At 47.2% G+C, this 16158-nt stretch overlaps 1 protein-coding gene across 2 annotated transcripts in view; it reads right to left on the reverse strand.

Moving 5' to 3' along the window:
- Nucleotides 1-2399: 2399 nt before the first annotated feature.
- ETS1 (ETS proto-oncogene 1, transcription factor) overlaps nucleotides 2400-16158 on the reverse strand; it is a 107162-nt gene continuing 93403 nt past the window's right edge. For both annotated transcript variants that reach the window (XM_080983576.1, XM_080983577.1), the window contains 2 exons: nucleotides 9330-9448; nucleotides 2400-8622 (listed from right to left, as the gene is read on the reverse strand). In XM_080983576.1, the coding sequence (XP_080839702.1) occupies nucleotides 8407-8622; nucleotides 9330-9448 (335 nt within the window). In that variant the 3' untranslated portion in view covers nucleotides 2400-8406. The remainder of the gene's footprint in view (nucleotides 8623-9329; nucleotides 9449-16158) is intronic.

The raw sequence follows: 16158 nt of genomic DNA on the forward strand, positions 1-16158 counted from the left end.
CCGGGGGCCTAGCTTGGGCCAGGGCCACAGGGACGGCAGCCCTGGAGCAAAATTCTTAGGGACACAAAAATTCAAAAGGAAAAAAAAGAAAGGAAGTTGTAATAATAATAATAATAATAATAATAATAATAATAATAATAATATCCTTCTTCCCTACCCACCTTATCTCCCATGCAATACTTTCCTTGCTGTGGGTGCTGGCAACCCACGCTATGCTACTGCTTGAAGCTGACCCTTCGCTGTAATTTTTTTCTTGGTTTTATTGCTTTATCTTTTTGAAAACTGCTTTGAGTTTTGTTTGCTTTTCAATGAAGTAGCATATAAATTGTATAGGGACGCGGGTGGCGCTGTGGGTTAAACCACAGAGCCTAGGACTTGCTGATCAGAAGGTTGGCGGTTCGAATCCCCACGACGGGGTGAGCTCCCGTTGCTCGGTCCCTGCTCCTGCCAACCGAGCAGTTTGAAAGCACGTCAAAGTGCAAGTAGATAAATAGGTACCACTCCGGCGGGAAGGTAAACGGTGTTTCCGTGCGGTGCTCTGGTTTGCCAGAAGCGGCTTAGTCATGCTGGCTACATGACCCAGAAGCTGTACGCCGGCTCCCTTGGCCTATAGAGAGAGATGAGCACCGCAGCCCCAGAGTCAGTCACGACTGGACCTAATGGTCCTTTTAATGGAACACAGTGAGATGAGCGCCTCAACCCCAGAGTCAGTCACGACTGGACCTAATGGTCAGGGGTCCCTTTACCTTTACCTATAAATTTTATAAGCTGCTGCCTTAGACTGATCCAGGAGCCCACTGAGCCACACCACTTTCCAACTAGCAGTATCAACTGGCAGAGCTTGCCTGATCTCCCGGCAGCTGAGTCTTAGCTGTTTACTGGGTGTTTGTGGGTGGGGGGTTGTTGCATTTCCAGCGAAGTCCCCAGCATTGCACAAACAGGACTTCCAAGCCCCTACAGAGGCTGGGCAGAGCAGCACAGCTGAGTCAGCTAAATCATTTTCGTTCCTGGATGAGAAACAAAGATCAGCATCCAGGAGGTGTGGAGAAACAGTCTGTGTTGTAGGCACAAGCCAGCCTTTTAAAATTCTTATTCTCCATTTACAGGCATCAGACTGTAATATGTCGCAACCAATTTTGTTTACGAGACCCACTTACCGTTTGGGGGAAGGCGAGCCCATTTTGCAAATTTCGTGGCACTCGCAACCAAGCAAACACCCCCCCACGCCCCACACTTTGTAAAATAGGAAGATATGTTTGCACAATTAGGGACAGTCCTGGAACTTTCAAGAAGTGGTTGCAACATACCGTACTTTTCCATGTATAAGACTATGTTCTTTTCTTTTGAAATCATGCTAAAAAGTAGGGGTCGTCTTATACATGGGTAGTGCATAGGGTGGACGTTTGATTGGTTGCTGCCAAGGCTGTCAGTGGCTATTGTGTGTGCTATTGGTTGCTGCGTCAATGGGTGGTGTTGATTGGCTGATGCTCTGGCAGTTGGGCGGGTGACTTGCAGCTTCTGCCGGCGATGGGACAGACGGGAGGCGGATTTAGCGACACGTGTATTGAGCGTTTATTTGGCAATCCCCCCTAAAAAAAGCTGAAGAACCCTGGGTAATCCCCTCCAAAAAGCTCAATAACTCTGGGCAATTCTCCACAAAGGTGGATGTTTTTAATGTATTTCAATGTATATGTTTGTTTGTTCTAATGTATCTACTTGGGTTTTCGTTTCTTTGGCTTTTGAGTTGCCTTTGGCAAGAAAAAGTGACCCATAAATTTAATAAACAACAGGAACAATTAAATAATTATAACAAAACCTCTAAGTGGTTTAAGAAGAAACATTCAAGACAGATCGAGAAAGAACTTCTTCACCTGGTGCATAGTTAAACTATGGAACTCACTCCCACTGGAGGCCATGATGGTTGCCAGTTTGGTTTTAAAATAGGGTTAGACAAATTCATGGAGTAGAGGGCTGTCTTTGGCTACCAGTCATGATGGAGGCTGTGCTCTGCTTCCACAGCTGGAGGCAGCTATTTTTGTTATTGGTATCCATCTGTCTTGAGAGACAATGGGCAGCAATGCTCGGATCCTGCTTGTGGATTTCCCATCTGGTTGGATGTTGTAAGAACAGGATGCTGAGCTAGATAGGTTGTTGGCCTGATCCGGCATAGCTTTTACTTACCTTACTGAGTGAATGTTGGAAAACAGACTGGATATATAATCAAACATCTATGTAAGTTTCATGCAAGTACCGTAAATGGGGATGACTGCTCTTGTAAGCAGGTTGCCTACGTGCCTTTTGGCACTCTGTACGTGTTTCTCTTTCCACCCCGATGTGACCTGTGGTCTTCAGGGAAAGACAAGGCCAAGCATGCTGACAACCATGACCAGGGCAAGGGATAGCTTTGTGATTTATTTATTTTTTTAAATTTCAAATGGTTTAAAATACAATATGAAATAAGGCTACAGTATATAAAAGACTCTCCAGAAGAATGATGTGCCAGCATCAGCAATTAAAACAAAACCAACTCCGCTCCCTATTAAGTCTTCAGTGTGGGAGGGAATTGCATTTTGGAATTCTTTTTTTAAAAAAAACCACACACACATACATACAGACATCGCTACATCTCTAAGCTACCTCAGATGAGTTTGGTTTTCTTTTTCCTAAAAAGCACCTGCTTTTTTTTCTCCTTTTTTTTTAATTAAAAAAAATCTTGCTTTTTAAGGTTTTTTTTCTTCTCCCTTTCAGTTCTATAAAATATAAATTATATGAAAATACAAGTTGGAAAATAGTTGAACAGCATAATATAACAATCTTTTTCTTCTTCTAAAATTATCAGCTTAAAAAACAAAAAAACAAAAACCAGGTATAAAAACAAAGACCAAAAAATAGTAATTGTACAAACAACATACATTTTCTTCTTCTCAAATAATAACTTGTTTCACTGAGGCAGTTAATTCCTGGAGATATTTCTGTCATAAACATATATGTATACATCAGTTATCATCTATTCAAACTTCTTTGGAATGGAGTGCACAGTTCACTGGCGCTACAGAGACCCCATCAGAAACAGAACAGAGGGAGGGAGGGAGGGAGGGAGGGAGGGAGGGAGGAAGGAAGGAAGGAAGGAAGGAAGGAAGGAAGGAAGGAAGGAGGTGAATCTCCAGGCACATGAATGCAAGAGGAGGCACATTGGCACATCAACACAGCGCCACAGAGAGATGCTCCACACTCAGCACTTTTTAGGCGTAGTCTTCTGAACAACGTACACTGAAATAGGCCATGTGAGAATGAGACAACAACGTCTACCAACATACAGACACACACAGCAGGAAGCCACAATGAACGGCGGTTCCTGGTCCGACGATCCAAACCTTGTCATGTGTGGATTGGTCCACAGATATGTTCTCTAAAGACAGTGAGGTTCAAAAATCACCCAAAACGTAGAGAGGTGTCCTCAGCACTTTTTTTTCCTTACAAAAAATGTTTAGGAGTACTCTCATTTTCCTACTGATATTTAAATACTGCCCCTCAATGAGGCCAAACTTAGATTCACAAAATGTTTAGGGGTATGCGTACCCCTGAATACCCCCAGAAAAAAAGCATTGGGTGTCCTTATATTTCAGATATTAATTAAAAGCTATCCTTGGCAAAGGTGTCTTCCAAGTTCCCTCTGCGTATCTGCTAGAGCAAGTTGTTTAACTATCAGATCAGAATTTTCAATGGTAATTCGGAAGCAGGTTGCAATATAATACAGTGGTACCTCGGGTTAAGAACTTAATTCGTTCCAGAGGTCTGTTCTTAACCTGAAACTGTTCTTAACCTGAAGCACCACTTTAGCTAATGGGGCCTCCTGCTGCCGCTGCGCCGCCACCGCACGATTTCTGTTCTCATCCTGAAGCAAAGTTCTTAACCCGAGGTACTATTTCTGGGTTAGCGGAGTCTGTAACCTGAAGCGTCTGTAACCTGAGGTACCACTGTACTATACTGTCTAAAGAGACAATCCTGTGGGCCCTGAGAGGGTGCCCTGGGGGCTAGAGGGTACTGAGGAGGTCCACCCATGGAGACCTCTTCACTGTGGCTACAGGAACCTCTGCAGTCATCGTTCCCCATCAGTGCTCTGTTGTCAGGAAAGAGGAAAAACGGGCATGTTGGGGTGGATCTAGAGAGAGGCCTTGCACCCCCAGGACCCAAAGTTCTATTGTTCCCCCAACAAGGGAGGACAATATCCCAGCCCTGGATTTGCCATATTTGTTTCCCTCCAGCTGCTGCCTTAGATTGCATCCAGGCCAGTGGCAGGACTCTGGACTGGGCAATTCTCCCACTCTTTCTTAATCTGCCTCTCCAGTGAAGGAATTGCTTTTGCAAAGAAAACCCAACAACTTATGCCATTGGGCTGCAAAATGGCTGTTTGTTGTTTTTCTGAACTGAATTTCCTGGAGTTACTGAATTAATCACTTGCAAGGTACAGTTGAGCACTGCAAGGATGAGCCACTCCTACCCCCTTTCCTTCTTTCCAATGTGGCCACAAAGAGCTCAGAAGGCTCTACTTGGTTTTAGTTAAACCACAGTGAAGGGCTTAGTCTGATACCTAAACTGTGGTTTGTTGAAACAAGCCAGCTTCTTAAAATATGGTTTGTAATGGGCTTGTTTCAACAAACTACATCTAATCTTAAGCCACATCAAGTCTGGACAACATGGTGAGCTGTGCTTAATTGAAAACAGAAACAGAAGTTTCCAAAGTCTACCTCACAGATGGGACAACTCAGTGCTCAAAAGCTCTCAGATGAGCACTCCAAAGGTTCTGGTGTAGCTTCACATGGGTAGTGTAACTTCCAGCTGACACCTGAGTAGCTCATCAGGTGAATTGGTCATTTTGGGACTATGCTTTTCAGACCAGTGGAACTATCCCTGTTGGGTGCTTAACCAGCAACAGGAAGAGGCTTCAGTAGTTCTGGGACACAGAAATGCCACCTGCAATACTGGCTGTTTCCTATAGCTTCATGTCAGCTTCTCTTCTCTCTCCTGTTGGCTGGTTTGTGGCCACAGGTGTTTCCCCCTCTTTGCCTACATCTAAAGCAGTGTTCCCCAAACTTGGGTTTCCAGCTGTTTTCAGACTACAATTCCCATCACCCCTGACCGCTGGTCCCGCTTGTTAGGGATGATGGGAGTTGTAATTCCAAAAACAGCTGGAGACCCAAGTTTGGGAAACTCTGAAGCTTGGATGGGGAACCTCTGGCCCTCCAGATGTTGCCAAACTCTGGCTCCACAACTCTGGCAAACAGGCAGTGGTCAGAGTTGATGGGAATTGTAGTTGAGCCACATCTGCACAGCCAAAGGCTCCTTAATGCCTGGCTGAAAGGCACCATTTTTGGGCTTTATGAATACAACCTTTCCCCACCTCCACTACCCCCTCTTTCCTCTCATCTTCTACTCTGGCTCTTCTTCCTCTCTACTGGAATCAAATCTAGCTGAACTGGAGATTCAGTCATCATTACACCCATTCCAGGAACATCCGCCATCAATATCCTTGACTCAGAAACTATGTCCTATGTTGTCCTGAGAAATAATGAGCTTTATCTCCCACCAATCAAAACCAAGATCTCCAATCTGCCATGGCTAAATACATGGAAGCTCTTCCTTGTTCCCAGCCAGGTGGTCAGAGGCATGAAGTATCAAGTGCTCCTCCTCCTATAAACTCCAACCCAGCCAGTGCACGTGAAAGACTGGCATGCTAAGGAGAGGGATGTAATGTTTGGGGCAACTGTGGGGGAACCTTTGCCTGCTGAACTACAATTCCCATCACTCCTGGCCATTGGGCCACGTTTTTTGGGGATGATAGGAGCTGTAGTTCAGCAGTGCCTGGAGAACCAGAGGTTTCCCATCTCTAGTTCAGTGGTTCTTTCCAATGTTCTCCTCAGAGCAGTTAGGTATGTTTTTGTTGTTGATGTGCTTTCTACTCTTTATCAATTCAGGATATCTCTTGGGAAGCGAGTCATAAATTACATTTTAATACATAAAACAAAAATGACTAACTTAGGTTCATTACTTCCAATGGGTCTGTGCTCTGAGTAGAACCTAGTTGGACACAACCTTGAATTTGGTTTTTCAATTAATTACAGTTATACTTCTTCCTTCTGTCTGCCTTTTTGTGTGTGCAGGGAACTGTTCTGGACTGACTTCTATCTTGCCAGCTGCAGCCTGCAACTTGAAATAGATTTACCACCTCCTCTGACGTTTGTGAGAAAGGGACCTCAGCAACAACAGTGTTTGCTCTTTTTTCTTATAGCCCTGCCAACCTGAGATGTTATTATCTCAAGTCCTGATCTGCTTCAAATTCCGCTGGCCCGTCATTGACCCAGGAGTTCCCCCTCTTTTAATTCTGCATGATTGAAATGATTCAGCGTGAAGCAAAAATTAAAATACATTCAACTATTTGCCGCTTTAAGGTCACAGATTAAGTTATCCAGTTTTGTTTTAAAGGGAACTCTGGCCAATTCACACAATACATTTCCACAGTGATGTGGATCTAGGATCCATTAAGGGCTGGTGTAAAAATTATTAAGTGCGAATTTGACAAACACGTAGTTACAAACAGGTCTGCCATGCAGTTATACTCAGGGAGGTGGGGTTGGTGTGGCTCCTTTGCCAAGGATACATCCAGGCCTGTAAAACAAGGTGTCGTCACTGTAAATCACAGCTGGGGAGGGGTGGTGGGGAGGGTGCTGACACCCACAATGCCTCAATGGCATCAGCAAAATCATGAACATTAAAAAGGAGCAAGGAAGGCAAATAAATCAGTAGATTTCGCTTCACCACCTCAACTGCCTTCTTCTGTAATAAAAAAGGAACTTAAAAAGCCACTTTTAGGAAGGAAATGTTCCCATTTGCTTCTTTGGGACGGCCTAGGTTTGGAGCTCAAGGTTTTGCACACACAGTAGAGCATCAGGACTGGAGGAGAAACAAAATGGCATCTATCCCACTTCCAGGAGACCACATTCCCCCCCCTACCTAGGCCATAGTTTGGCATAGAGATTACTTGGAAACTGCAAATAGGTGTGCGTGTCTATGAATTAGGCTCATGGCTGCTGGCCCTGACTTGATGCTTAGTGAGTTGACTTTGTGGAAAGGTTCTATACACCAGGAGTGGCTCCAGCAGGCAGATTCCTCCACTAGACTCCTACATGCATGCTGGTGACCTGAGAATGGTTAGGGGACCCTCGCGGGAAGAGCTATTCTGTTTACAAAGTGCCCCATTCTAAGCACAACCTGAGATATTGAGGAACTGGGGCCTGTAAGCTGAAGAACCAACGACCAATGAGACATGAAGGGCTGGGTCCTCCCACCAATTAGGGGATTGGAAACAATCCTAAAGTTCAACGCTGGAAGAAAAACCTTTCTTTAATATATCTTGAAAAGGCATAGGGAAAGTGGAGGAAAGTCCAGATAAAACTATTGATGGAAAGAGCCCCTCTCCCCCTCCCCAAGACACAAAACTGATTCATCAGTTGGAATGGGAGAGCAAAGACAGAGTAAGGTGTGGGAGACCCTGTGTGAAAGCAAAACAGTCATTCACCCACAAATCTCTCCCCACTCCTAGGGTATATCTTGATTTTCTACTGAACAGTTAAATGCTTCTGTTTCTGGAGGGGTCTACATAGCCTCTGTATTTCCCCCCCCCCACCAAAAAAATGCTGATAGAATTCGCAGCTGGCATAACAAAAATAAAAACACCAACGACAACACAATATTGCAATACCGAGACCATCTTAGAGCTTAAGACTATTTTAGAGAAAAATACTGGCACAAAATTTTAATAAAATAACATTCTTTTTACAAATTCAAAAAAAGAAAAAGAAAGGTATTGGTCCCTCTTAAGAAGCAAACTTGTTCTTTGAAATGCAAAATTATTTAGGACCACCAATGTGACTTCCCTGCAGAAGAGGATGCTCTGCCCCCACCCCCCAAAAGGCCACTCCTCACTCTTAAAATCAAAAGGGAGCCTTATGAGCTTATGGATTGTCAGTTTATGGCACCTCAGGGGGAGGGCGGGGAGTTCTTTATTTATCATGCGATTCTAACAGGGCGGTTAACTTTTAGGCTCTTTCCCCCACTGATTTTTAAAATATCAGCCCCCAATAAAACTCTCCAAGGACATTCAAATTTCCCCCCCCCCCATTTCTCCTCCCAGCCAAAATATGTCACAGTTTCATCCAAAAGCATGATGTGTCGTCCCCCCCCCCCTTTTACAACCAGTGGAAATTCTTGTTTCTTTCTCTTTCTCTCTCTTTTAAAAGGAAAACCATGACAGTAAAAAAAATACAAATGACAGAAGTTCAATTGAACGCCTAGATGGATGTCCTGAATCCATCTACAAGGACTTCTGTTCTTGCCTGCTCCTTCCCTTCACTCATCGGCATCTGGCTTCACATCCAACATGGCGTGTAGCTCTTCGGGCGTGTATCCCAGCAAGCTTTGCAGGTCACACACAAAACGGTAGACGTAGCGCTTCCCGGCCGTCTTGTGGATGATGTTCTTGTCATAGTAGTAACGCAGCCCACGACTCAACTTCTCATAGTTCATTTTGGGCTTGTTTTTCCTCTTGCCCCACCTCCTTGCAACCTGGGAATGGCAAGTACACCAGAAACATCACGGAAAGTCCTTGGCGAGCTCGGAAGGGAAGGGAAATAAATGAGTCAATGCCAATCGCGTAAAATACCCTCGGGCAGCTTTAGCGGTCATGCAGAATCCCGGGAACTGTAGTTTGCTAAGGGTGCTGACCTTGCAGAGCTACAGTTCCTAGCATCCTTCACGAAGTAGAGTTCCCAGGATACTCCATGATTCTTAGACCTTCAGTAGTGGTGTAAATATCTGGTGTGGGTGCAGAAGGGACGGAAAGGCGATGAAGAGAGACAGGAGGTGGACTTTTTAAATACGTCAGTTTGGGTATTAGATTGCCATTCGCTCCAATTGAGCTTTAAAGAGCAGGTTGTCATGGGGCAACAACCCCCCCCCCCTTACTCAAGCATGGACCATGCCTGGATAAGAGCAGAAGAGAGGTAAGTACAGATAAGCCCTTAGTTTAATTAATTCAACACAAATTATAAATTTGATTCAGTGATACCAGCTTTTCAAAGTTTCATAGTCATTTCCATCTCCAAAGTCCACCTGCTGCCCCCTTACCTCTTAGTGCCCCCCCTAAGGATTTGTGCTGCCCCCCAGGAGCAGTACCACTCACTTTTGAGAACCACTGCTCTAGGTCCTTACCTATTTATTCCTTCCCTTATAGCACGAGTGTCTCTCCAGGCCTGATTCAGGCCCATACGTACCTCATCCGGATCAGATAGCTTGAACTCCCAGCCGTCACCTGTCCAGCTGATGAAGGACTGGCAGGACTTGTCTGTGAGGAGCTCCAGCAGGAACTGCCACAGTTGGATCGGTCCACTACCTAAGACAGCAAAGGGAAAGGACCCCAACAGCATTAAGAACGGAATCCATAGCAAGGCGCCTTGTCCACTAGGACCAACGAAGTTTTCAGCCCTTCATGACTGAGTGGTCTGCTACCTGCCAGGCCAGTGACCCAAAGGACTCTGCTTGCCATTTTTGTAAGACCCTCACCATGGGGAAACTTGGCTGGCTCAATCTGGCCTACAGATCGATGGTCCTCCACCCCCTCCCCGGGTTTAAGCCACCTCTGGATATGTGGCTATTAATAAACACATGTATTATGCAATATTGGAGGGTTCATGAAATATACTCTGAGTCGAGAGTGGATTTTATGCTCTTTATTCAGTTCATAGTGGTGAGGAAGAATGTCTGCTTTATATACATTATTTACACAATGGGCCCCATGTGATTGGCTAATTCCGGGATTCTCCTGTAGGCCAATCAGGTTGCAGATTCACTTCCACCTGGAGCTGGATTGGGTGGCTCCTGTGGACCAATCAGACTGCTGCATTCTGGGTTCTATTGTTCTAGGACCAATCAGACTGCTGCATTCTGAATCCAATTGTTCTAGGACCAATCAGACTGCTGGACTTTGGATCCTATTAAACTCAGTACATAACACCTCAGCTAGATGTTACAAAAGGCACACCCAGCTGGTGCCATTTTGGTTCTCCTTGCATGGCAAGGTTCCCCCCCCCCCCCTGCTCTTCAGACCCCCTGCCCTTCAGATGCATGACAACTAGCGTTTTGGGTAAAATCAAGCCACAATTTTACTGAATACATATTAAGAGGTTTGACTCAGGCATTGGGTAGAAGCCACCACTTTTGGCCCACCCAAAGTGGGCTAAAAGTAAGCCGGAAGGACTTGCGTTTGGGGTCAGCCGGAAGTGAGGGAGTCCCTGACCTACATGAAGGAATAATGCCCCTGCTGGATTGCATCTGGGGGGTGCTGTGGCCCCTTGCCCCCACCTGGGCATCTGGACAGAAGAATCTCCTCTGGATCCCTTTAACGGGATACTCCATTCTCAGAGGGGCAGGCAGAGGCCATAACCTCCCCTCTGTCCAAGACTACACCTACTCAAAGCCTAAACTGCCAAAGTTGTCATGAGGATGACGAAAACCTGAATGCTGGAATTGGGGGAAATTCCAACTTGGCACCAAATACGGTGGCCGACTCTGCTACTGCAAGGTCCAGCAGAGCCACATGTGACAGCAATATGGGGCGGGAGGGAGAAGTGGCTCCAGTGCAAGCGATGGGCCTTCATTATATACCGGAGGAGCGGGCTGGACCTGCCTCTCAAGAGCGGCCCACCTGCATGCCTGCTCAAGATTCATCAATTGAATGAGTGGGTAGGATCAGCTTCCCTGGCAGCAGGATCGATCCAAGAACCCCCTTTGCTGCCCGGGAAACAGTCCAAGGGGCTTCTCCTGTCAGATTGCAGCGGGCAATGCAATGGCGTCCACTGAGAAGGATGAGCTGTCTTTTGAGTAATCTCTAATCCAAATAGTGCAAGCCGCGATACCCCTGGGCTGTGGGGTCTCCAGTCTGTGATGTGGGTGAGCATGTGGGTGGGGGGGGGGCAGCAGCAGCAGGGAGGTACCACACGTAGTGATGCCATGCCACATGGCACATCTCTTGCAAAAGCCTTTGCCAGGCCCCAAGGGCATCAGTAGAGGAAGAGGCAAGCCTGGCAGGTTCAGTGTTGCCACTGAATGCAAAAATCTGCAGGATGATTCCCGGGCAAAGATTCAGCCCTGGTTCCCCAGTTGCTTAAGCAATATGACATTTATTTATTTTTTTGCATCCAGGCAAAGGAGGCCCCATTTCCCTGATGCACGGGCCTCCCCCCCCCACCTGCCGAAAAAGGGCCCTTGGCCGAGACCTGACCTCTGGCACGCTCCTGCCCCCGCGTCTTGCCAGCCGCCTCCCCTGACCTTGACTTTTTGTTCCCTGGCAGTGTTTACCAAGATGTGATAAAGAGGAGGCAGGTATGGAAATTATTTGGCCTCCATCCAAGGCGTGTTGATGCAGGAGCAAGCTGCAAAGACTCCCCGGGCAAGAATGCTCGGAGCCAGTGAGTCAGAGCCGTGGCTATTCAGGTGAGAGGAGGCAGACCCCAGAAATAGGGCAGCAGGAGTGGCTGGCTCTCGCCTCTCTTTCACGGGGCTTGTGCTTTATATATCCCCCACCTCCGGGCACCCGGCGTCAGCTGCACCCCCAGTTTCCAGTCTCTAGCCACACACAAACACACCGAGGGGCTGACAGTCTGTCACCTCCTGTCTACTTTGGTTGACTGGGTTAGACACACTGTCTCATGGGTGGGGAATCTCAGGTTCTGGGAGGAGTTGAATGCGGCCCTCTGTGTCCGGCCCTCATAACTCTCTCTAGACCACACCCCTCACCCGCACTCATCTCTTTGACTCAGCAGCGCTCAAGAGCAGATAAGCAACTTCTCCTGAGGCCTGCTGTGGATTCTGGGTTGTCAGGGAATGCCACTATTATTTGCCATTCCCCTCCAGCATCATGGAATCGTAGAGTTGGAAGGGATCTTGAGGGACATCTAGTCCAACCCCCTGCAATGCAGGAACCTCAGCTAAAGCATTCAGGACAGATGGCCATCCAACCTCTGCTTAAAAAACTCCAATGAAGGATAGCCCACCTTCCGAGGGGGGGTCTGCTCAACTGTTGAATTGGGGGAAGCCAGAAAGTTCTTCCTGATGTTCAATATCCAGGCACCTCAAACAATTTACCTTCTTCCTTTTCCCCTGCCTCTTAAGGGATACCATAGCTCAGGGGAAAAACATCTGCTTGGAGTGCAGAAAGTTCTAGGTTTGGTCCCTGGAATCTCTTGGTAAGGGCTGGGAGAGATTCCTTGCTCGAAGACCTGGAGAGCCATTGCTGCCAGTCCGTGAAGGCACTGCTGAGCCAGACGGACCTTGGGTCCGATTCAGTATAAGGAAACAGCTTCCTAAACTTAATGTGACCCTCCTCTGCAATGGCCTTTCAACGCCGGTTTCAGCCTGCCAAGTTATTTGTGGCCATGTGGACCACATCTAAACCAGCCTGGCAAAGCCAGCCAGGAAAACCTTCCAAGTTCCCATGAGCTGGGTTTCCAAGATGCTGAGAAATTCACAGCTAGCTTGGATATGCAACTCCAAAAAAACAGCAATGGCCTTGGTTTTTTTCCACAGTCCTGGGGAACATGTTGGCCTCCTGAAGATCCCGCCTTTCCATGCAATGGATCTATTCCTGATAAGAACATCAGAAGAGCCTGCTGGATCAGGCCAATGGCCCATCTTGGCCCAGCATCCTGTTCTCACAGTGGATGATCAGATGACCTTGGGAAGCCCACAAGCAGGACTGAAGTGCAAGAGCACTCACCCCTCTTGTGGGTGAACGATGAATCAATGACCTTCCATTCATAATTTTTAAAAGCTATTTTGCAAAGCAAACAATGAAACAAGGAAGGGCAGGGATCAGCCCTGCTCAACAACACCAGCAACCGCAGTAACAGCAGATGCTTCTAATTTACCACCAACAAATCCACAGTGAAGGTACAAAGTTGGTGCGAAATGTTGAGGCAAGCGCAAAACTAAGCTAAAAACAAAACTGGCAATATTTCAGACAGTCCCGTCGAGCAAAGCCCTCACTGGCTGCCCCGAATTTCCATCGCTTCCTAGGACAAAAGCAAGAAGCCCCAGGCCTAGGAGTGTAATGTGGCCCTTGAGGCCTCATCAACTGGCCCTCGGAACTCATTGCAGGCCCTGATTCTCTTCTGTTTTCACCTGGGTGGAAATATGTCCTTGAACTCTGATCAGGCCTCTTTATTGGCTTGACTGAATGGAGGGCGGGCAGGGCTGTGTGTGTAGGAACTAGCCTATTCTAAGATAGTAAAATCTGCACCTGTTGTTCCTTGGCCTTGCCTACCACTGCTCTGTGGCCCTCAGAAGGCTGCCCAGAAGGAAAAAGCATTCAGTCCTGCATCTCAAGCTACAGGGCATTTCCATTCCTAACAAGTCAAGGTTTAGCGAGAGCTGCCTGATCTGTGTTTGCACCTCTCTTGTGCCAAGCAAAGCTAGAACAGGAGCCAAGATTTCATGGCTTAGCCAAGGCTGGATGAGGACCACACCTGACTCCTGCTCTTCCTGCTCTTCCTGAAAGCTAACAGCAAACACAAGGAGGACCAGCAAACACAACACCAGGAAAAGGAGAAAGGAAAAGACATCAACCATCACTGTGTGACTCTGACCACCTTTACACTCAGCCCTGGGCTTGCAGAAGAAGTCTTTCCTGGTCTAGAGATTCCAGTTCAGTTGCACCTTGTTATAATACTCTGCTTACATACCCTCCAAGTGTCCCTACTTTCTAGGGACAGTTTCAGAATTATGAAAACCATTCCAGCTTCTGATTTGATCCTGGAATGTCCCTATTTCCCCTGCCAGTACCGCTGCCATTGAGCTTGGAGAGGAGGATGAGCTGTTGCTTGTCCACGACTGCCACTGCTGGCCTGCTCCCTTGGGCAGATTGTAGTGGCTCCAAGGAGGTGGAGGAGAGGCTACCACCACTGAGGCCCTGCTGGTTCAGAGAGGCAGGCAGAGGGCAAGGCTGCTCTGGGCAGGAAGAAAGTGAGAGTGGAGCTCAAAAAGTCTTGATATATATTTTTTAATGCAATGCAGAAATCATAGCTCAATAGTGCCTGACAGATGGCCACCTAACCTCTGCTTAAACACCTTGAACGAAGGAGAGTCTTCAGACTTCAATTTCTACAGGAACTCAAAGATCCTTGGGCTTTCCTCCATGCCATTTAGAGATACAGAGTCCGCGCACTACAAACAGGAGGACCCCTCCGACACGGACACGGCAGGAGCAGACGACAAGCTGCCTTTTGTGACGTGATCCTCAAAGCCTTTGGAAGGAAGCCGGAGGCTGGCAAGCTCAACCCACTGCAGGATCTGCCAAGCCCAGTCAGTTGCATGGGCAAGACCTGCCCCCCCCGCCCACCACAAAAGGCATCACCCCCTCCCCACCCACCAGGAAGAGGGAGAAAGTTCCGGCCTGCCCCTTGACAGCGGCCTGCTGACCTCTGTCCTGGAGAGGGAGCCCCACGCGCTAAGAATAGAGGCAGCCAGAGGGGGCTCACATGCTAAATGCAACTCACAAAGGAGGGCCTTGTCTCACCCCCAGAGGAGTGAAGGGAGCCCTTGAGCAGCAGCCGTCGGGAGACAGTCACACGCTAGGAATTCTCTGGCATCACTGGGAAAATATGACTCGTCAAACGGATTATGAAATGGGGACTACAGTGGGAACCCTGTTTGAGGAGAAAGTCCCTCTGGGTGTGGGTGTGCGGCAAATGTACATCTACAGGCACCACTTCCAGATGCTCCCATTGCCAGAGTTTACTATGCACAGACTCTGTTTAGCGCTGCTGCCCCACCTCCCGCTAAGACACTGGCTCTATTTTTGCCTTCTGGGAATGCCTTGTTAAAGTTGTGTTGGGAGCTGGTAACTATGTCATTCCTGAGTGACCCATTCCCGTATCTCCTAGAAGTGACATTTCGGAGCGACGGAGTGGGGCACCTCGACTCCAGCATGCACAGGTGAGAGGGAAGACACCTGAATGCCAAAGGGACACCTGTGCTGCTGCAGCTCCTGCAGAATATTTTAGACCATGAAGCTGTTGGTGGGCAGTTATGCTTTTCTGTTGCATCTCTAATAGTTAAACAAAGGGCTGCATTCAATGCCAATTCTACTCAGTGCAGACCCAATGGAATTAATAGGCATGGCCAACATAGGTCCGTTAATTTCAATAGGTCTACTCTGAGTAGAGGTTAGTGGGCTATTGAAGCAGTATCTTCAATGGATGTTGCAGAATCAATTTATGCAATGCCTAGCAGGCAGAGTAGAGCCTTTGGGTGTGTGTCATGAGGCAGGATGGGGAGTGGGGCAGGGGCTTTGGGGATGAAAATAAGGGTGTTACGTTTGTGCCCCTATTTTATTTGCCTGACATTCCACAGTTACATCACATGGGTCTGAAGGTCCCCTTGGTTCTACTAACTATTAGCTAGTCTGGTCAGAAGAACCATGTTCCATCATGCAACCAATACTGGGGTTTAAGGAAAGGCGATGGGCTGGCTCTAGATTCTGCCAACCTCAACCAAGACCTACCAGACTCCCCCAATCAATACCTCTAAACTGTCACATTCTGCCCTGGAAGACAACATTGAAAACAACCACTCAAAAGATTACCACCCTATAATTGCAAAGGCACATTGGGATGAAACCATCTCAACCAAACCATACAGTTAGCATTGAACTCTAGTGAATATCAACCATATCTAAAATGTAGCTTTTCTGTACATCTGGGGTTTAGGGGAAGTTTACTTGCTTGTGGTTTTTATCTGGCCTCAACATGCTTTTTGTCATTCTCCCAGTGATGCTTTGCAAAGCAGCTGTAAAAATGAGAGCCGCCCACATTTTATTGGGCTCTGATTTCAATGGGACAAAATACTAGGGAATAGAGTGTACGTGCCCTGTCACGTGCCAAACTGCTTGCAAAGGTTGTGAAGCTACGAGGCAGAAAATAAGTAAGCAAACTAGCTGCCTGCCTGTCTAAACATACCTACTTATTTGTTGCACATCAGCGGCTTGAAAGAAGAGGCAAAGGACCCACCTTTATAACTGAGAAGCAACCATGTTAGTAACAAGTAAAT

This window comes from Podarcis pityusensis (genome assembly GCF_964106645.2).
Source record: "Podarcis pityusensis genome assembly, chromosome: 15".
NCBI lineage: Eukaryota > Metazoa > Chordata > Lepidosauria > Squamata > Lacertidae > Podarcis > Podarcis pityusensis.